The sequence below is a fragment of the Adiantum capillus-veneris genome, chromosome 2, assembly GCF_014529385.1.
Source record: "Adiantum capillus-veneris isolate H3 chromosome 2, ASM1452938v2, whole genome shotgun sequence".
Classification (NCBI taxonomy): Eukaryota; Viridiplantae; Streptophyta; class Polypodiopsida; order Polypodiales; family Pteridaceae; genus Adiantum; species Adiantum capillus-veneris.
The window spans coordinates 141,091,065-141,112,251 of record NC_140932.1 but is presented as its reverse complement, the minus strand read 5'-3'; the positions used below and the strand labels follow the sequence as shown (position 1 = coordinate 141,112,251).

General features: G+C 41.0%; 1 protein-coding gene across 1 annotated transcript; it reads right to left on the bottom strand.

Annotated features, from left to right (window-relative positions):
- Positions 1-273: 273 nt before the first annotated feature.
- On the bottom strand, positions 274-6,673 carry LOC147463749 (uncharacterized). Its single transcript, XM_086497360.1, has 5 exons — positions 4,319-6,673; positions 3,910-4,045; positions 2,684-3,805; positions 2,306-2,641; positions 274-476 (listed from the first exon to the last, which is right to left on the bottom strand). Exons 1-5 carry the CDS (start codon positions 6,671-6,673, stop codon positions 274-276), a joined length of 4,152 nt encoding a protein of 1,383 aa, XP_086353486.1.
- Positions 6,674-21,187: the final 14,514 nt, after the last annotated feature.

Genomic DNA, 21,187 nt, shown 5'->3' with positions numbered 1-21,187 from the left:
TGTGACCTGTCCTTCTAGAGCAAGGACCTGGTCCTTAAGTGCATCAATTTGGATTTGGATTTCCCTATTGGGCATGTGTGAGATTTGCATTGATTCAAATTGTTGCTCCATGCGCACCAACATGTCGAAATGGTGTTCCTCATTGTGGGTCATTCTGCCATTGAAGCGTCGTGCACATAAATGCACCTCATTGCGAAGGTCTATAATTTGTTGGCCATTGGCTTGTTGAGCCACTTCCAAAAGTGCTTCCAAGTGTCTTTCAAAGTCCAATTGCTAAGACTCACTACGGGCAAATAAGTCCCGTAATGCAGCCATAAGCTGGTCATTCCCATCATTTACCATAGGATTAACAGAAGAGGATCCCACACATCGAGCACTTCCCTTTGCCGCTCGAACATTGTCAAGCCTTGGAGGAGTGGACTCAATACCATCAGACTCAGTCTCAACGATGGCATTGTTATTAGTGTTTTCCATAGCTGTACCATTAAAAAGTACATCACAATGCATATAAAGTTGAACTATGTGTTAACTACCATGAAGGAAGCAATCCCTTGCACAAAATTAAAAACATAACATAACATCTTATCACGCAAAAAAAAAACAATCTACACAAAGCATTAGAGGTGCAAGTTCAAAAAGGACATAGAGTGACTTTAGGTTTTTCTCACACTTCTTAGAAACATGCATGATTTTCTCTCTTTCTTATCGCCTCCCTCCCTCCCTCTCTCTCTCTCTCTCTCTCTCTCAACATAGCAACCTATCCTCTCACAAATGTGAGCATCAATGCATAGAATTGTTGTGCTTAAACAAAAATCTCTAAGATATGAATCTACTATCTTAGATCCCTCAAACTCAAACCACAATTCAAAAACTCTATTGCATAGAATTAGAAAAGTCAAACTAAACATCCAGATTGAAAATTCAACGTACATTGCCTAAAATGGATCACAAACATGGAGAAGTTTTTGATATGTTTGTCATAGAAACAAACTCATTTAAGGACACTATTGTGCCACAAATGATCTAAGAGGCAATATCAACGTAGCTCGCTTCATCATGCAATTGGCACTTGGCTCGGAGTTTCTCCATTCCTAAATTAAGGATAGTTTTTCCATCCCAAGGTTGATTATCTCCTGGATTAACAAACGAAAGTAGTGAAAAAGGGATACTTTTTTTAAATAATACAGTCGAAGCACCAAACCCAACAATTTACACGTACCAGTTATTGCAGCTACGTATGGAACGGCCAAACATGCAAGTTGTTTAGGCAAGTAGATTTGGTAGATTAACTCAGAGAACCTAGAACTTTGGAGGTACTCCCAATCATTGGGAACGGAGTATCCTTCATATCTAGCAAACCAGTGAGCATCATCTTCATCTTGGGAAGACACACACTCCTTCCTTACCGAGTAGACACCGTACTCAACGTCGGAGGAGTATGCCAAAATACGCAATGTAAAAATATCGATAGATGGCAACTTTCTAAGGTCCGTAACACAAAAAGAAACAAAAAAGCCATGAATCTTACTTTATGCAAGTGAATTCCTGATTTCACGCGTACACACCTGGTCTTGTAGTGCTTTCGGATGGTCCTAACAATTTTTTCGTGCGGCAAAGGTGCACACCAAAAATGTGGCTCTGCTCAAAATAATAATTAAAAACCAAGGTCCCAAAAGGAACACAATGAGTCTCCACATAATGCCTTAATGATGAACAAAAACATACCAGGATGTGGATGATCTTCTACATCTAATAGAAAGGACACCTCGGAGATGTAAGAAATCTGATCCATGATCAATACAGCCAAATGGAAACCAAAAAATAGACAATGTGAGGAAGGAACAAAACCTTCACATGACATGGTTTAGTATATGGTATGGAGAGAGGTAGAAAATTAATTCATGAAATATTTTATGAGTTGAAACATACACAAAGAAGAAGAGCAAAGAAGAAGACAATGATAAGAAGGATTGGAGCATTTATATGGCATTGTTTAATATCTCATGGTACACAATGTTTGTTGTTAGTGCACTTGTTTCGTTCACATCAACGTCACGTAGGAGAATCTTCACTCCAGCAGCTGAACGTACGCGTGACAAAGCAACATACAATTGTCCATGAGTAAAGACCGATGTCACCAAGTATAGCCCCAACACAGCAATGCTTTGGCCCTGTGACTTATTTATCGTCATACAAAAAGCCAATCTAACTGGAAATTGTCTTCGTCTAAGAAAAAATGGCAAATCCGTGCCAGAATGCACAAAACATATTCGAGGGATGAAAACCCTGGTCCCAACCCGTGTACCTGTAATAACTTCTGCCTCCAAAACTCTAGCATGAAATGCCTTGCACACCAAGCGTGTCCCATTGCAAAGACCACGACTTGGATCAAGGTTTCGCAGTAGAATTATTAGGGCGTTCATCTTTAACTCCAAGCAATGTGTTGGAAATCCACCACCCATGTTTAGCCCATTTAAAAACTCCACAGAGTATAAGGATGAATCTTGCATTGAATTTTCCACAACAGAGTCAGCACTAAAGTATTGCACAACCTCACCTTTCATTGTGTACAGGGCCCTAGCATTGAGAATATCAACATTTGAGTTTTTGGGAGCAAGGATGGCTCGCTCTTTGAAGTATTCTGCATGGCCCACATCTTGATCCAATTTTGAATAAATTCAACCTATCAATACATCTAACGAAGACGAAGAAAGCACCATGTGACGGAGAATCACCATCTTCTGTTCATCACTACTTGTCAAAGTCCCATTTCCTACATCCATAAGCCATTCTTTATATGCAGAATTTGCAACGTCACCATCTCCCACACGCATGTTATGTGTCAATTTAAGGATCTTCACATGATTCCATAAGTGTGATCGACAAAGTGTAGCATCAATAATGTCAGCACGTGCTCCCTTGAACACCACTGGTAAGATTTGTCTAAAATCTCCCCCAAGAAGCAACACTTTTCCACCAAATGGCCTTCTTGAGCACATGATATCTTGCAAAGACCTGTCCAAAGCCTCAAAGGCATATCGATGCATCATAGGAGCTTCATCCCACACAATCGACTTGCATAGTCTAAGCAATTCAGCAAGCTGACCCTGAACAGGGATATTGCATGTGCTACAACTATTGAGCTCCAAGGGTATCTTGAACCTGGAATGTGCGGTGCGTCCATTTCGTAGTAGCAATGCTGAAATCCCAGAAGATGCTGTGGCCAATGCAACTCCTCCTTCTCCACGTACACGTGACAAAAAACAGTTGTACCAATAAGTTTTTCCAGTCCTTGCAGGCCCATCTAGGAAAAAATTAGCCCCACCATCAAGACTCAATCCATGCAAAACGATCTCAAAAGCAATCCTTTGATCTTCATTTAGAGTTTGCTCCATTGCATGTGACACAGATAGCTCTTGTGTTGTATCAAAGCTTTGTTCTTGGAAAAGCAAGTTGTTTTCATTACGTGTCACAAAGCGCTCATCAAGCATTGGAATTCCAAGATATTCAGTTAAACTTCGTCCAAATGTACCAAGAATGTTATGCAAATCTCTCAATGCATATCCTTCAGCAACCTGTGCACGTCCATCCAAGGACTCATATCTCGACTCCAACATGTGTTGGTAGTCCTCAGACAAAAAATGCCGAAATCTTTCCCATAAGAGATGAGGGGAGGAGGGTTCACAAAACAATAGAACGGTCACAAAAAAATGTCTCAATTGCAAACCTGTATGTGTACTGCAAGCTTCCTCCATGCAACCAAACCATTCCCCATCATCCTCCAAGATACCTCTTGCAATGCAGGCTGCCTTGAATGTTGTGAACAATACGCCTTTACAGTACGCAAATCCTCAAATGATTTTCATCCTTTACAAATAGTCAAAAGCAAACGGACATAATATCGTTCACCTGCAGAGGGCTGCACAAAATACATCCGCCCAATAGGGTCCCCACGACATCTCTTCGTCCATTTTTTGGAACCAGATTTCCACACCCACTTTTGAGGAAAATCAATGTACAAAGTATTGTTTGCATCAGGATTCTCCTAGTTGCATGTGAACCACTCTGTCAAAGTGGTCTTCTCTGCACCCTCTCTTTGCAAGACATCATTAAAGTTGTCATTATCTCGAAATGTCACCATTTGACCACCTGGAACATGCACGCTCAATCTCTGGACAACTGGTGCATCTTTGTGCAAAGGGAATTCAAAAATTCTCCAGCAAGCCTCGGATGCGGATACATAGCGGCCATCTGTATACTTGTTTATTTCATCAACGTTCTCCCTTTCTGCATCTTACACTGACGTATGGAATCTTACAGTTGCCCTATCATGCCCCTTGTAGATGTACTTGTAGACATACTTGACGGCTGAAATTGTAGAGTATACCTCAACATTGATATGTGCATTAAATAGTGTTGACAAAACAGGATTATATGGCACAACCCATCGGTTATCAATAGTAGAACCCCTGACCTTGGCGGTAAATCCATTGTTTCGTCGTGCATAAATGGGGTAGCCATTACTATCCATGCTTGTTTGCTCACAAAATGGACATGGATATTTTCTAATACATTGCCCATCAACCATGCAAGGTGATGAACTATTGAACTCACCACATGGGCCATGAATATTACAACTGACAATAATATCATGCAACACTTGAAACTGATTTTTATCTGGTAGCTCTGCACAAATCATCTTGTCATAGTCAAATGTTGATTGAGGCTTACATCGAGGATCTAGAATCAATAATGTATGAGAATGTGGCAAGCCTCTCTTTTGGAACTCCATGACAGACATGTAAGCCACCACTTTTCCAAAAATGTCTTTCTTCAAGATGTACTTCATCATGCTTGAGTGTTTCAGGAAGAAAACCCTAGTGGTGATGTCTGGTCGATCAACAGAAACATGTCCTGGAAGCAATGCCTCATTTATTTCTGGCCATTTAGGATTACATGTGAATGTGATAAATAGGTCTGGCTTTCCCTTTGCACGGACAATTGCCATTGCATCTTGATATAATTGGTACATGTGCCGAGGGCCGCCTATAAAAGATGAGGGTAAGACAATTCTTCGACCCACAGACCGTCCAAGAACAACATCACTCTCAGACAAATGCACCATGTCAGCCAAGCTTGCGTATAATTCTGCCCTCAACGTCTGTTGATTTCTACGAACCCATGCAAGGCGACACTCCTCGATGGCACAATATGCATCGACCATAAATTGCTGAAGTAAACGACCCCCGCGAAGCAAGCATGATTCTGTATCAGCACGAACTTGTAGCCGATATGCATAATACTCTCGTTGAGTGACACATTGTCGACTAACTAAGGCATCCAAAGGGCCATGCACATTAGCATAAGGAATCTTGATATGCCATCCATCTTCTCCCCGTGGAAATAAAAGAACATATAGTAGTGGCATGTATGACCTGTGTAGATTTGAAATTCTCTGCAACCTTCCATCTTGACAATGTATCACAATGTCTCGATGGCCAATTGTTTGTACTTCCCCTTGACCTGGCATAATTGCAGCAACCTCATTGCCAACAGGTATCAAGTACTGCCTGGAAGTATTTCTATTCTCACAAATTGTCATTTTGATCTCCACACCAGGGCAATCACGCAACATTCTACCAACATTGTAGAAGGCATTGGCATATGGATTACATGATCGCATCATCATTGACAATGCTTCAGGAGTGGAAAAATCCAAACCATCCAAGGAATTCATACGATTTCGCACATCGTGCTCAGTATCATATACATACATCTGTGCAAATTTTGGCATCCCTTCTTCATGTGGCACCAAAGAACCAATTCGATGATACAAACTCCCATGTACACAAAAACAATATGCACCAGACCTACCCATCAATGTCTCATCAATGGTAGCTCCAAGAGATGCAAATGCCATCACACTATTGTAACTCCTGATGTTTCTTCTGAAAGACCTACTCAAAGCATCACTATTATTGATTAGCCTCTCCAATACATATGGTGGTTCTGCAAGAGCAAAGAGGGATACTTTCCCACCTTTGCAACAATATCTTCCTGTGGATGGCATATGTTCATTCTTCATTTCACATGGCCAAAGACGTGCACCACAAAACTCACAGGAGGAGGACATGGATCCTGTATGATCTGTATGCAATGAGAGATGTGTTAATGGTAGCATGGAAGGGTGAACCCCTCGTATACAGGGATAGGCATGTAAAATGCAAGCAATGCCTCCAAGTGACGTGTCATGAACATAAGGGGCTTGCTCCTCATTTTGTGTGTCTATGATAGGGCAAAAGTGACCGTCATGTTGATGGCGTTTCTCTCTTATGCTGGAGGTGCGTTGCCTTGCCCGTTGTCGACGATATCTTCTTGTCGCATCCAAACACGAAAGAGTGCGTTGTCTTCGTCCTTTTCCTTGCATGACAGTTTGTAGAGGGGCTTGTGGAACATAAACATCACCATCGACACAACCCTCCACGAATGTGGAGGGACTCCTACCATGACCATGGTCATTTGTTGCGGAAGGCAAGGTACCACTTGGCAAGTATGCCGTACGTTGTATAGCAAGCTGGCGACGATAATTTCGTGCAACCTTTCTATGTGCACGCACATGGGAGGAATAACTTGGAGATTCAGGAAGACAAAGGCATGTGTCCCTTATCCTCATAAATGCTTCTGCTAAGCAACAAAGAAAACACCACGTTCATAATAAGTGTATAAGTTTTTTCATTTTATTTACTCTCAAATGCAAGCATGAAATACCCCCAATCCATCATAGTATTGATTGGAGTAGTGTACCTAAGGTAGGGAAGGTTTTCATTTTATTTACTTCCAAGTGCAAGCATAAAATACCCTAAATACATCAGAATATTGACTGAAGTAATATTGACTGAAGTAATACACCTCAATGAAGGAAGATAGAGTGAACATGAATTCAAGGCTCATCAGATAGATCCATTCTATAGCTTTAACAAACCTTTTATTTCATGAATCCTCCCTTTTCTTCTATCAATACTATGTAAAAAATCTAATAGCCATCAACAGATGAATTAGCTATGAAATTACAGCATTGGAGTTCAAGACTCTTGTGAGACTTCTTGAAGGTCCCTTATCATTTTTTGTATGCCTTTCAAAACATCCTTTCTCATGGATTCTCTCTATGATGTCAAGAACATTTTTTTCATGGTTGCATGCAGAAGGGGAGAAAGCATAAACAACCCAAGTGTGTAGACTGTTTTTGTTAGTTTTCTCCCCCAATATGGTAGACAGGCTCTCCCAATTCCTTCTCCAACTATTGCAGATTGGTTCTCCCAACTCACATTGAAATAGTATGCTTAGGGATCAAGACTCATCGGTCTATTACCATTGTCCGTATCACTTTCAAAACCTTCCCTCTCTTGGGTTCTTCCCATGGTGCTAGAAAATGTACTTATCATGGTTATATGCATGAAGAAGGAGAGGAAGATGGAAGCTTGGTAGACTCGTCAATCAAATTTTCCTACCCCATTGCAATAGACTGGCTCTTCCAATTCCCTCTAGATTCTTGACAGCTATGTTATCCATGATCAAGAGGAAGAGTCCAATTTATTGACGTGTGGATGTGTCAAGGGGCCTTGCTTGTCTCATCCAACATTTCTCAAAGCAACGTAGATAAGGTAATGAGCTCTATGTTTTCCATTGTAGTATGAGGAATTACTTGTTCCTCTAAAATAGAAAATGTTGGGCTAGTTTTTGGCACAGATTTTCTTGACATCTCTCTCTCTCTCTCTCTCTCTCTCTCTCTCTCTCTCTCTCTCTCCCTCCCTCTCTCTCTCTCTCTCTCTCTCTCTCTCTCACAACATTATGTTTTGTGTGCACATTGGCAAGCTTGTATGCACAATGTAAGCAAGTTTGTCTTTTGTGCGTATGAATTCAGTGTGGCTATTTATGTTGAGCACACAAATATACATTTGTCTAACACTAATGCTTCATGTGTATGGAACAATGCCATTAAGCTCAAAAATAATAAAAAAAACACTTTTTTGTGCGTGTGAATCATACATGGGCACCATGTGTCCCTTTTTTTTGTGCGTAGGTGTCATGCTTGCCAACCCTCGCAAAGTGGTTTTTGTTTGTATTTATCTCTATGAATTTAATGTAAAACTCTTCAAACATAGTAAGAGCAGTTCGAGTTTCAAACTTCAATAAGATCTACTTTTTTGAGATTCAACTTAGTAAATTTTAGATTTGAAGGCGAAAAACCTACAAATTTTGAGAGAAATCCAGCTTCAAGAACTTCCAATATAATCAATTTGGAGAGCATGGCAACGTAATAGAACATAGGTGTAGTGGTCCTAGTGGCACCTAAGGCTATTGTGTAAAGGTGTAGAGAGATAGCTTGTGGTTAAAAGTGGGTAGCTAGAGAGAGAGAGAGAGAGAGAGAGAGAGAGAGAGAGAGAGAGAGAGAGAGAAAGGATGTTTTATCATCAAATTAGAAGATGTATATTTGTTGTTTCATAGTGGGTATTTTTTTCTATGTAATGTTTTATGGGATTGCAGCCACATGCTTGGCACAGGAGTTGAATTTTAAATTTGGAACTGTCATTTTGACCTTGAGAAAACACCAAGGCTCCATCACGCGCAAGCTTTCTAACAAATATTTATTTAGAGAGGGAACGTTGGAACATAGTGCATAGGAGAAGGGAGGGTGTGCGAGTTCATAACGTGACGCTTGAGGGCTAAGGGATACCCACAACTCACGAGGCATGAGGGTTGCAGAGGGAATGTTTCAAGGCGTACTGAGGGTTGGTACTCAGAAGCCTTGAGGGTTGAGACAACCTACACGTGATGTTGGAGCTGCAAGCCTAATATGGCCTCTACAGTCGATTGTCTCATAGCTACCTCTCTCACAATGACCAGTTCATGATCAAAACCACGAGAGAAGCCAAGATCAAGACTCAAGGTATGCTTACAGTTACCAGTAATCTGTTATTTTCTATTTGCAGATAATGATGTTGGCTTTATTCTTTCTTTGAGATTTGCAATATATTATGAGCTAGTTGAGGACCGAGGTATGTCTATATCTTTGGTTCACTACGTCGTAGAATAAATTAACGGGTTTGAGATTAAAAAAAAAAAGGTTAAACTTTAAGAATTCTTTGAAAAACCGGTTAATATTGGGCTTAACTCGCCTTTGCCCCTCGAGTGTATCTCCAGTTTTTAATGTTATTTTTAATCGCAATTGGCTCAGAGTTTCTCCACTCCTGTGAAATGTTTAATGGGATTGCACTCACAAACCCATTTGCCTCGCATAGGACTTGAATTCTAATTTTCAAAGTGTCATTTTGACATTGAGAACACCTCAAAGTAACCGCACACTCTAGTCTCCCCATCCTCGTCGGTTGCCTTCGCTACCCACCATCGTTCGCCTTCGCCACACTGTTCGCCTCCGTCGCTCGAGTGCATCTCCGATTTTTAATGGCCAAAATTGCAAATTCTTAGCTAGATTCCGAGCTTTGCTATGACAATACTATCAAAATCTAAAGTTATTTTTATTGGAAAAAAATACAAATTCTTAGGCAGATTCCAAGCTTGCCTAGAAGCGACGGTGCCGAAATATACAAATTTTAATTTTAACCAGTAAATGCTCTAATTTTTCCAGGTGTCCAAGCTCTTCCAATTTCCAGTTTTAAAAAAAATTATTTATAGTGTTCAGGGAACTCAACTGCTTTTAATTAGAAGATTGATGTTTTTTATTTCTGTGCAATGTCTAATGGGATTGCACTCACACACCTTTTGTTTGACACACGAGTTGAATTTTCAAAGTGTAAGTTTGACAATGAGAACACCTCAAGGTGGCTGCACACGAGACACGAAAAACTTACCGTAAAAAAACCTTCGAATGTAGCCGAGGATTGTTTGTTGTTGCTCGTAATCCGGCCACGCTCGTCTCCTTGCCTGCGTCGCTTGCCTTCGCCACCCACCACCGCTCGATTTGCTCGGCTTCACCACTCGCTTGTTCTTGCCTTGATCTCTTGTTGCTTGTCGAGAAACGACCGTCGGGAGCGTTGTCTGGTGCCCACAATCGCTCGCCTTCGCTGTCTTCGCCACCCAAATGATGCTCGCTCCCACCTTGTATTTGTTTGTTGCTTGCCGAGCGACAACCTTCGAGAAAGTCGATTAGCTCGGAGCACGGACTGCCTACCTTCGATTGGCGTGGGCACACACCAGTGTTAGAAAAAAGGCGGAGCACAGTGTATTTTGAAGTGTAAGGAGACCTCTCTCTCTCTCTCTCTCTCTCTCTCTCTCTCTCTCTCTCTCTGTCTCCCGATAAAATGAACCTGTCTCTGCGGCTCAGCTCCAAGCACCCCCAGAAGAAGGCAAGGAGTCTCTCAGGCAAGGAAGGAAGCAGCCGTTGGTCGATGGGCCATTCCCTCTCAAACTCTCTCTCTCTCTCTCTCGACGATGAGGAGTTGCTACTCAATATACAGCGGCCCTTCAGTGCACGCACCCAAGCCCACACTCTCTTGAGTCTTGACTACACCCACACCCAAGTGCCGCACGAGTGTGCGTGCAGACACACACACACACACACACACACACACACACACACACACACACACACACTCGAGCATGCGCGCAGTACAGTGGCTCTGCAGTGCCAACGTGCGCGCAGTACAGTGGGTTTGCGAGTTGTTGACCTGCACAAACACACTCACACACTCTCAGCGATTCAGCGCAATGCAAAACTGGCAAGGGCAGTACTACGCTCAACGAGTTGTCGACCTGCACAAACACACGCAGTGACGCACACACTCTCAGTCTCTCACTGAGCTCAATGCAAAACTGGCCGAAACTGGCCAATGGCGCCATTGTAGAGAGAGAGAGAGAGAGAGAGAGAGAGAGAGAGAGAGAGAGAGAGAGAGAGAGAGAGAGAGAGAGAGAGAGAGAGAGCGCTGCTGACTCCTTGCAGGTCAGCGTGGATGTGGACTATCATGTGGAGAGAGAGAGAGAGAGCTGGAGCTGCTGCCTCCTTGTAGGTCAGCGTGGAAGTGACGCACACAGACAGTCGCGCGAGCACTGCTGATTCCTTGTAGGTCAGCCTGGAAGTGACGTACACAAACAGCGCTGAGGATCCTGCCTGAGTCTCCAGCCTGCAGGTCAGCGTGGAAGCAGGCCCCGTGCCACTGTAGTGATTGTACCGCGAGAGAGAGAGAGAGAGAGAGAGAGAGAGAGAGAGAGAGAGAGAGAGAGAGAGAGAGAGAGAGAGAGAGAGAGAGAGAGAGAGAGCTCCTGTGCGCAATGTACTGGCTCCGCTGTAGTGCAAAAGGCACACGTACGCACGATAGAGAATTTTCAGTCTTGCGAGGTCTTCGGAGGCCATTAAAATGTGTTGCATAAGAAGCGAGGTCTTCAATGTGCTGCAGAAGAAGCGAGAGGGAGACGCGTGGGTGCCCTCTTTGGCCTCAAAATTTCCAAGGCGTTTCATATATAGTAAGAAGCATAAGTGAAGGGTAAGAAGTAATCTATCCTATATATAATGCAGCTTTAAAATTTTCAAGGAAGGAGAGAGCCTCCATGTGTCACACTCTAGTTCATTTCAAGAAAACATTTAATTTAAAATGCAAAAGTGAAGGGTAAAGTAAGTCTTATGTTGGTAGAAATCCTATATCTAGTGCATCTTCAAATTTTCAAGAGCCTCCATTTTAAGACTTTAATGTGCATACTCGTTTGCTAATTGCTCTTGCTCTTTTTTTTTTTTTTTTTTTTTTTGAGTATAAAGCTTTATATGTACATTCCCTAAGATTGGGAGATATAGAGGTCAGGGAAAAAGGTCTGGTTTCCATATTTCTCAGGTATATGTGATCGTAGCCCCAATCCTGGACCATTTTCAACTGTTTCATGAATGGCCTTCCCAGTATGATATCATAGTTATTGTCCTTGCCAAAATCGACAATAGCAAAAGTATGTTCGTATTCAAGAGCCTCCATGTGGCACACTCTGTTTCATTTCAAGAAAACATTTAATTTAAAATGCAAAAGTGAAGGTAGAGATAAAGGCCGAATTCCCTTCTTGGTAGACGAGGTCCGCCAAAAATGTTCTAAACTATTGGACATGAGAGACTGCAAGCGCAACCGAGGCCAGGATAACAAAGGCAAGTAAAACTGCACATAAGCCACAAGGATGCATTGGACAATCTTGAGACGCACATGAAGTGGCCACATGGACAATTTCCAATAATTCAACTTGGAATGTAGACATTGGAGCACCCAATCCGTTTTCTTTATAGCCGATACATTCCAACCCAGCGGATAACCCAAATGGCAAACCAGAACATGGGGAGGAACAAGAATAGGTGGGCCAGATCTTCACTAGCTAACTTGCACCCCAAGCATCGATTTAACCGAATCCCTCTCTCCTGACCCTCGTCGATAGAGCACCCCAAATAACCTTCCATAAGAAAACCTTCATGTACTGCGGAACCTTTGGCTTCCATATGTTCTCCATTACATGCTCCCACCTCTCCTTCGGCCATTACTTTTTCCATAGCTTGTTAAGGGGGCTAGACCAATTCTTCTTTTGCATCATTGTCTGATAAATGCTTTTAGTATGGGGTTTCCACAAGAGACTGCTTCCAGGCCATTTCTAGGCATTCGAGTCCAACTTTGAATCACAGATTGGCATCACTAGATTTTCAAGCTCTTTCATCACTTTGTGGACAAGCAAGACCTCCAAGCTATTAAGTTGGTACTGGGCAACCATAAGGTCAATGGTTTTCCAACTCTTGTTGACATTGTCCCAGAAGTGCTCAAGTCGGTTCAGACCCTTATTATTCAGCTTCCTGGCTGTCTCAATCCAATAGGGAGTTTGTGGCGGATCTACAACTTTGAAGAGCCAGGGGGACCAATGCAGGATGGAGTTCTTGAAGTATCTGGCATGAACCTCCACCCCTCTCCACTTTCCACCCTTCGAGCCAAGTTTAGATGCTTCTATCATATCTCTGATCATGATAGCCCAAACTTGATCATGTTTAGCCAAGTTTGACAGTATAAAGTTAAAAGACTTTCTACTCTACACAGAATAAATGTATCAGTTTAAATGCACATAACAAGAAATTGTAAATTCAATGAAGATTTTGTTATTTAATGATAATTTTATTTTCAAAGATATATTTGGTTTTATCTTTTCAAGAGGCTTTTTTCCAGATCAATATTGATAAATTTTTTAAAAAAATTGTAAGTTTGTATCAAACAAAAAGAAAATTTGCATGTCTATGCATAGACTTTGGGTTGTCTCGTTTTGAGGACATGCATCTATACTATATATGAAGCAGCTTAAATTTTTCAAGGAAGGAGAGACCCTCCATGTGTCACTCACTGCTTCACTTAAGAGAAAAATGCAAAAGTGAAAAGACTTTCTACTAGGGTAAGATTTAAAATGTGAAAGTAAAAGGTCAGTTTTTAGGAAATGAAAACCTTTTGACAATGTGAAGTCAAAATACACATAAACAAAAAATGTGATTTTAGTGAAGATTTAGTTATTCATTAGATAATTATTTTTAAAAATATATTTGGATTTACTTTTTCAAGAGGCCTTTTTTAAGACTAAAATTGATGTTTTTGATTTAAAGATTTATCAAAGATAGTACTTTATAAAAGAAATGGAGAAAAAGAAAAACGCTCGCCTATTCATGTGTCGACTTGGGAGAGGGATGTCGCGCGTTGAGGACATGCATGCAAATGAAGACATTGTTATCCACATTTTAGAGAGAGAGAGAGAGAGAGAGAGAGAGAGAGAGAGAGAGAGAGAGAGAGAGAGAGAGACCATTGCATAGTCTATGTGTGTGTGTGTGTGTGTGTGTGTATGTGTGTGTGAGAGAGAGAGAGAGAGAGAGAGAGAGAGAGAGAGAGAGAGATTTTATCGTCAAGCTCATAGGGACTCCATCTCACTAGGGGATATTTTTAAAAGGTTGCTAAGATTTTTCATCCGTCGATAATGAGATAAATGCTTAGAGTAGGTAAAATCGCAACAAAAACCAACCCTGACATTGGTAAATAGGGAGAGACATTTCCCAGTTGACGGGCCTTTTATCAATTGTGGGGTATTTTATTCTTTTAATTTTTAAGAGTGAAACTGTGGGCCACGTTTAAATGTCTATAAATGAAGGGATTGTTATCCACAGTGTTGTGAGAGAGAGAGAGAGAGAGAGAGAGAGAGAGAGAGAGCAATTTTATTGTCAAGCTCATAGGGACTCCATCTCACCAGGGGATACTTTTAAAAGGTAGCTAACATTTTTCATCCGCTGCAAATGAGATAAATGCATTAGAGTAGGTAAAATCCCAACAAAAACCAAACCTGACATTGGCACCTCAAATAGGGCAATGTCACCTCAAACAGGGAGAGACATTTTGCAATTAATGGACCTTTTACCAGTTGTTGTGGGGTATTTCATTCTTTTAAGTTTTAAGAGTGAACATGTGGGCCACGCTTAAATGTCTATTTATTCTATGAATTTTGTCAAGCAAGGGTGCCTATCAAAAATCAATGTGTGTGTGTGTGTGTGTGTGTGTGTGTGTGTGTGTGAGAGAGAGAGAGAGAGAGAGAGAGAGAGAGAGAGAGGTTTGGAGGGGGCGACCCGAGCAAACTATAGAAATTTTGAATGTCAGTGTTACTAAATTGGACAACAGCAAAAGGCCTCGAGATCTATGTCACAAATTTTCAATTCAAGTATATATATATATATATATATATATATATATATATATATATATATATATATATATATGTTGTGTGTGTGTGTGTGTGTGTGTGTGTATGTGTGTGTGACGAACACACACATACATATGTGTGTGTGTGTATGTGTGTATGTATGTGTGTGTGTGTGTGTGTGTGTGTGTGTGTGTGTGTGTGTGAGAGAGAGAGAGAGAGAGAGAGAGAGAGAGAGAGAGAGAGAATGAGAATTTGACACCATAAGAACAATGATAATTGCTCTCAATTATCTATCTATAGGGTCTTGAACTCATGCGCACATTGTGTTGTGTGTGTGTGTGTGTGTGTGTGTGTGTGTGTGTGTGTGTGTGTGTGTGTGTGTGTGTGAGAGAGAGAGAGAGAGAGAGAGAGAGAGAGAGAGAGATCTCAGCTTATCTTTGTCATCTATGTATCAGTGCAAATTTATCATATGCTTCAAATCTTAATATAAATTGGAATTCTGTCTATGATGTTAAAATATTCTATAACCTTTTTTTTTAACATTAAAAGTTTCCTAAACTCTCGACATGTCCACACATAACCGTCCCCTTCTATCCTCACATAGTCTCAGCAAGAGAGCATGCTCACAAGCAAGCATATCAACAAAGAGCGACGGGCCTGCGTGAGTCTCCCTTGACATGTGATGTGCCCCTCTCTCTCTCTCTCTCTCTCTCCTCTCTCTCTCTCTCTCTCTCTCTACCCAAGCCCTCGAGACCCTTCTTGCACATGCTCTTTGTAGCCAAAACGCCCTTCATTTTGTTAATGTATTTGCAATGCACATTTCCTCTCCATTAAGATGGAGACCAAAATTACTAATAAAAATTGAAATTTTAGAGCATTTTTGACTATTTTTAACTGCTTTACTTTTGTTAACCCGATTTGAGGAGAGAGAGAGAGAGAGAGAGAGAGAGAGAGAGAGAGAGAGAGAGAGAGAGAGAGAGAGAGAAAGAAGAAGAAGAAAAAGAAAAAGAAGTACAGAAGAGACCTAAAAAATATGATCGATGAGTTTGGATTTTTATACGCAAGTGCTTACATGTTCGCATATTTTCTCAAGGAGGGAGAGGAGTCCAGGAGTTTTACTATTGTAGTAACAATCAGAATGACCATAAAGTTCGGGTGGGGGGGGGGGGGGAGAGAGAGAGAGAGAGAGAGAGAGAGAGAGAGAGAGAGTGATTGTCCTTAAAGATTAGGTTTACCTATGGGACCAAATACAACATGTAGCATGTTTAAAGGCTACGTATATAATGGTCACACTTGACCAAATGAATCCATGAAGTTTTTGCGAGAGAAAGAAATGTAGGCCCTAGACTGGCGGGCTAAAATGTAAGAAAAGAAAGTTTGATGTGATCAAAAGTTGAGTACTTAAGTAGGATATGATGCTCATGCTCTTAACTTTTTAAGGGGCATAATGTGTATACATAAAGAGCTCTCCTACACTACCTCAATGTCTGATCTCACATTTAAGGGAATAAGAGCTAAGCCAAATGGTTGGTGTTGTGTATATTGTGTGTAACAAAATAGTCTACACCATGTATATGGTTGAACACAATCTGCTCTCTCAAAGAGGAACATGCTTTTGTAAGAGACGGAGAGAGAGATCAATGACATGCATGATTTGAGGTCACAACCTCAATTTTGCACGGCGTCCTTCAGTTTAGAATACTGGCCAAAAAACTTGCAAAAATAAACAATTGAGCAACATTATTTTTCTTTCATTTCTATCACATTTTAAGTTGAATATGGCGTGAAAGTGTACATGAAAAAGTAGCGTGCACCTTATTGTAATAAGCTACCTATGCATGGTTATGATTAGGTGACGATGTATGTTGGAATTAGGGTTGCAGAGAAATGCACACAGCTTGGAGAAGACGAAGGAAGCTCAAAGCACACAATGGAGAGTGTGTTACTTAGTATGCAATGGAAAGATAGATAGCCCTAGAGTGATGGGCGTATATACAATGCACGGGGGAAAAAAACTCATAAAGAGGGAAAAAGTGCTCGGGCGGTCCTAGTGTGTTCACACACATCACTACCACATGTATATGGTAACAAATCCCCCCTGGAGTGATGCCGTGAACGAGAGTTGGCACATGAGTAAAGGTAAGTGCCATGCCCTAAGAACATGATCAGTCCACAAAGGGGAATAAGCCCAAAGCTTTGCGGAAAGATTCAAGCTTCTCACGAGACAATGCCTTTGTGAAAAGATATGCAAGGTTGTCCTGTGTTGGCACATAAGCCAAGCTGATCTCTCCTGCTGAGAGCCTCTCCCTGACATAGTGGTAATGCACCTCAATGTGCTTTGTGCGAGCATGAAAAATTGGGTTCCTCTCAACTACTAGTGCGCTCTGACTGTCAATGTAGTTAGTGTTGGCAGTGTCGTGTCCAACATCCAAATCAGTCATAAGGTGTCTGAGCCATACACACTCAACCGTAGCTGTGAAGACGGCCCTGTACTCAGCCTCACAACATGAAGTGGCTACAGTAGGTTGCTTCTTGCTCAACCATGATATACATGAACTGCCAAGCATGAAACAAAAATCACTTGTGGACACTCGTGTGTCAAAACAACCAGCCCAATCTGAGCCCGAAAAATCATGTAAGTCTGGCAGCAATGATCCCCCCTTGGGATAAAACAAGCCAAGATGTAAAGTGCCACTAAGGTAGCGGAAAATCCTCTTGACAGCTTGCCAATGCTTAGACCTTGGGCTATGCATAAATCTGCTGACCTGTGAGACTGCAAACTGAATATCTGGCCTCGTGTTGCATACATAAATGAGGCAGCCAACAACAGTTTGGTAAAGAGTGACATCAGCAGGACCCTGGGCTATGCATAAATCTACTGACCTGTGAGACTACAAACTGAATATTTGGCCTCGTGTTGCATACATAAATGAGGCAGCCAACAACAATTTGGTAAAGAGTGACATCAGAAGGATCGCCAGCATCATGTAGACTCAACTTCAAACCTGTTTCCATGGGAGTGGCAATAGGTTTTCAATCCTCAAGTTCAAACTTACATAGCAATGTCTCTATGTAACTTTTCTGACACAAGGCAATACCACCATCACACTGCTTAAACTGTATACCCAAGTAATGATGCAACAGCCCCAAATCTTTCATCTTGAAAGTAGCATTTAAATCAGCCTTAAACCAGCAATATGTCTCTCATTTGGTCCAGTGATCAGCAAATCATCGACATAAAGAACCACAATGAGAAGTACATCACCCTCAAGCTTTACATACAATGTGCTTTCTGTTGGATTGTTACAAAAGCCTCGTTTAACCAAATGAGGTTCAGCTTTCTCATACCAAGCATGAGGAGATTGCTTCAACCTATACAAAGCCTTCTTACATCTGCACACTTTGTCCTCTTGTCCTTTTATGAAAAAAATGCAAGGCTGCGTTACATAAACTTCCTCAAATATGTCACCATTCAAGAAACCAGTAACAATATCTGATTGATGTACATCCCAACCGAAATGAGTTGCCAATGCACATAGAAAACGCACAGTAGTCATACGACAAGTGGGAGCAAAAGTATCTTCATAATCTATGCCTTTTTGTTGTGCATAACCCTTAACAACAAGTTTTTTCTGGAAAGTGACTCTTGCAACAGCAATGTGCATAATGCATCAAACTTGACAACTTATGGATTTCCTTGGGTCACAAGTCTCCAAGTACTAGCAAAAGTCTGGAAAGAATCTGGTAAGGCATCAAGAACAGTCTGCACTATGGAACTGTCTGAAATGACTTCACCTACAGAAATGAGTTGCTCATTGATATCCTTGACACTAGCAAGGAAAGTGTCCATATCCATCTTCCTCATGCATAATCTTCGACTCCAACTCTTTACGCAGCAAAGCAATTTTAGCCTCATTGCGACTTGCATAAAGACCAGCCAAAATATCACAAGCCTGTTTTGCAGATTTTGCTGAACGAATGTGAGGAACAATGGTGCGCTTCACAAACAAGGCAATCAATGCATGAGCCTGCGCATCCTTTACATCCCAACGAGCTTGTTCTGCCGTAGGAAAAACAACTCTAATAGCAGCAATTTTTGCAGCAAGACCTGCAACATCCTCAACATCGCCTACATCCTCAGAACCAGGACGTACATCAATGCCCTGCACAATGTTCTAGACGCCCTTTGACACAAGAACATGTTGCATCATATAAGCCCACATAGGGTAGTTCTCCCCATCTAACCTGTCCTCAGCAGCAAACATCTTGAACACATCTGTGTTGTTGTCAGCCATGGTAAATGTTGCACCTGATGTGGAAACTGCCCGAAAATAGGAGAAATGGAGCGGGAACAACAAGTGCTATATAGCACAAACCGTAGAAGACTATGAGGCACCTGTTATGCAGAAAACGGCATTGACAGAAATTCTGCACAAAATTATGAAAGAGCATGTACAGTACTGCCTGTAGTGGAAATGGAGGTCGAAATGAGCCCAAATCAAAAATCTGAGCTTGCCAAAGATCATTGAAATTGGAGAAAGTGAGCAGACGTGTGCTGGAGCAGTTGGCGACTAAGCTCGAAAGGACGTAACCTGCTCTGATACCAATTGTTGGAATTAGGGTTGCAGAGAAACGCACACAGCTTGGAGAAGACGAAGGAAGCTCAAAGCACACAATGGAGAGTGTGTTGCTTAGTATGCAATGGAAAGATAGATATCCCTAGAGTGATGGCCGTATATACAATGTACGGGGGAAAAAACCTCCTAAAGAGGGAAAAAATGCCCCGGCGGTCCTAGTGTGTTCACACACATCACTACCACATGTATATGGTAACAATGTACACTGTTACCATGATTGTGCAGAAAACATAGATATAGATGCAAATGAGGCATTTAAAAAGCACCATAGATGGAATGGTCAATCAAATTCTTGATATTAAAAGAAAGCCAACTCATCTCTTTGAAACTTGAAGCTCTTGTGGTATATTTGGAAACTATGAGCCGTAATCTTTTCACAACTCCACTCTTAGACATGAAAAGTTTTATGCATAGTGAAGCAGTTTTGGGCCTTCATCTTTAAAAACTTGATGACTTACCGAGTTTGTACTTTTGGACTTGGTGGAAAATAACAGAGTGGAGCAAATACATTGAATCGAAGTGTGTTTCCATTGTTGAAATCGATTCTAACACCCACTCCATTTTCAAAGAATGTTTTATGATTACATTGACTTCTCTTATCTTTCATCTTTTCACACCATGCTAACTTACTAATCTATATAATCGAGCTTGGTAGAATTGCTAGACAAAGATAGACCAAAAGGAGGACTCTCTCTCTCTCTTTCACACACACACACACACACACACACACACACACACACACACAAACAATAGAAGTAGAGCACTCCTAAGTTTGTTGAGCAAGGGCTAGCACCTCATAAAAATCTCGTGAAAATAATGTCTATCAGAAGCTCCCAAGGTTGGTATCAAATAATAATTTATGGTATTTTACATATATTCATGTTTGTTAAAATCTATCAAGAGATCGCATCATGCATGACTTTTGGAAATGTGAGAGACTATACATGTAGAAAGAGAGTATCGATAGTGTTCCACTTGAAAGAGAAGATAGCCCTATGAGAATAGAGGTGATATTTGTGGTATTTTACATATATTCATGTTTGTTAGAATCTATAAAGAGATTGCGTCATGTATTACTTTTGGAAATGCGAGAGACTATACATGTAGGAAGAGAGTATTGATAGTGTTACACTTGGAGAGAAGATAGCCCTTTGAGAATAGAGGCGATGTTTTTTTTTTTTTTAAACCGCAGCAACCCGTGGGTCACATACTAGCTCAAATGAAGAGGTTGTCTATATTTATATTATTTATACTCCTTGGCAAGGCCATGTAGTTAGTCTCCACTATCCGGCCCTTTTGTTTCTGAAAGCCATTTGAAGGATGGTTTTACTTTGCATTTTGAAGGCCACAAAAATTCCCCTTTCTTTTCTACACAAATGCACACCTAGCCCTAAAATTTATAGTTGAGCTTCAAAAAATACTAAACTTTTAAAGCTTTCACGCATCATATAATGTTGAGCTAAAATCTCACATTGAGCACCTTGATGTATCATTGTCCTTCTAGCTTCGAAAATCTGCACATTGCATATTGTAGCTTTGCGCAAAGGGCCAAAGTTGGATGGTCTTGGAGTCGAATTGGCACTACCACACCTAATGTGAGAGCTTAAAATTTTCAAGGAAAGAGAGTGCCTCCATGTGTCACTCATTGGTTCACTTCAAAGAAAACTTTACACAACATCTACTTTGAAATGAAAAGGGGAAGGGTAAAATTTAAAATGCAAAACTAAAGTTTAAGATTTAGGAAATGAAAAGCCTTTTTGACAGTGTAAAGTTAAAGGAATTTCTACTCTGCACAGAACAAATGTATTAGTTTAAATGCACATAACAAGAAAAAGTAATTTCAATGGAGATTTTGT

What these genes read in the sequence shown, in the direction of transcription:
- LOC147463749 (XM_086497360.1), bottom strand. Translation starts at nt 6,673, where the DNA reads ATGAGGATAAGGGACACATGCCTTTGTCTTCCTGAATCTCCAAGTTAT. An exon ending in TTTTGTGCAGCCCTCTGCAG is followed by an intron (nt 3,806 to 3,909) that starts GTGAACGATATT and finishes CATTCAAGGCAG; the next exon opens with CCTGCATTGCAAGAGGTATC. An exon ending in GGAGGCAGAAGTTATTACAG is followed by an intron (nt 477 to 2,305) that starts GTACACGGGTTG and finishes TTAATGGTACAG; the next exon opens with CTATGGAAAACACTAATAAC.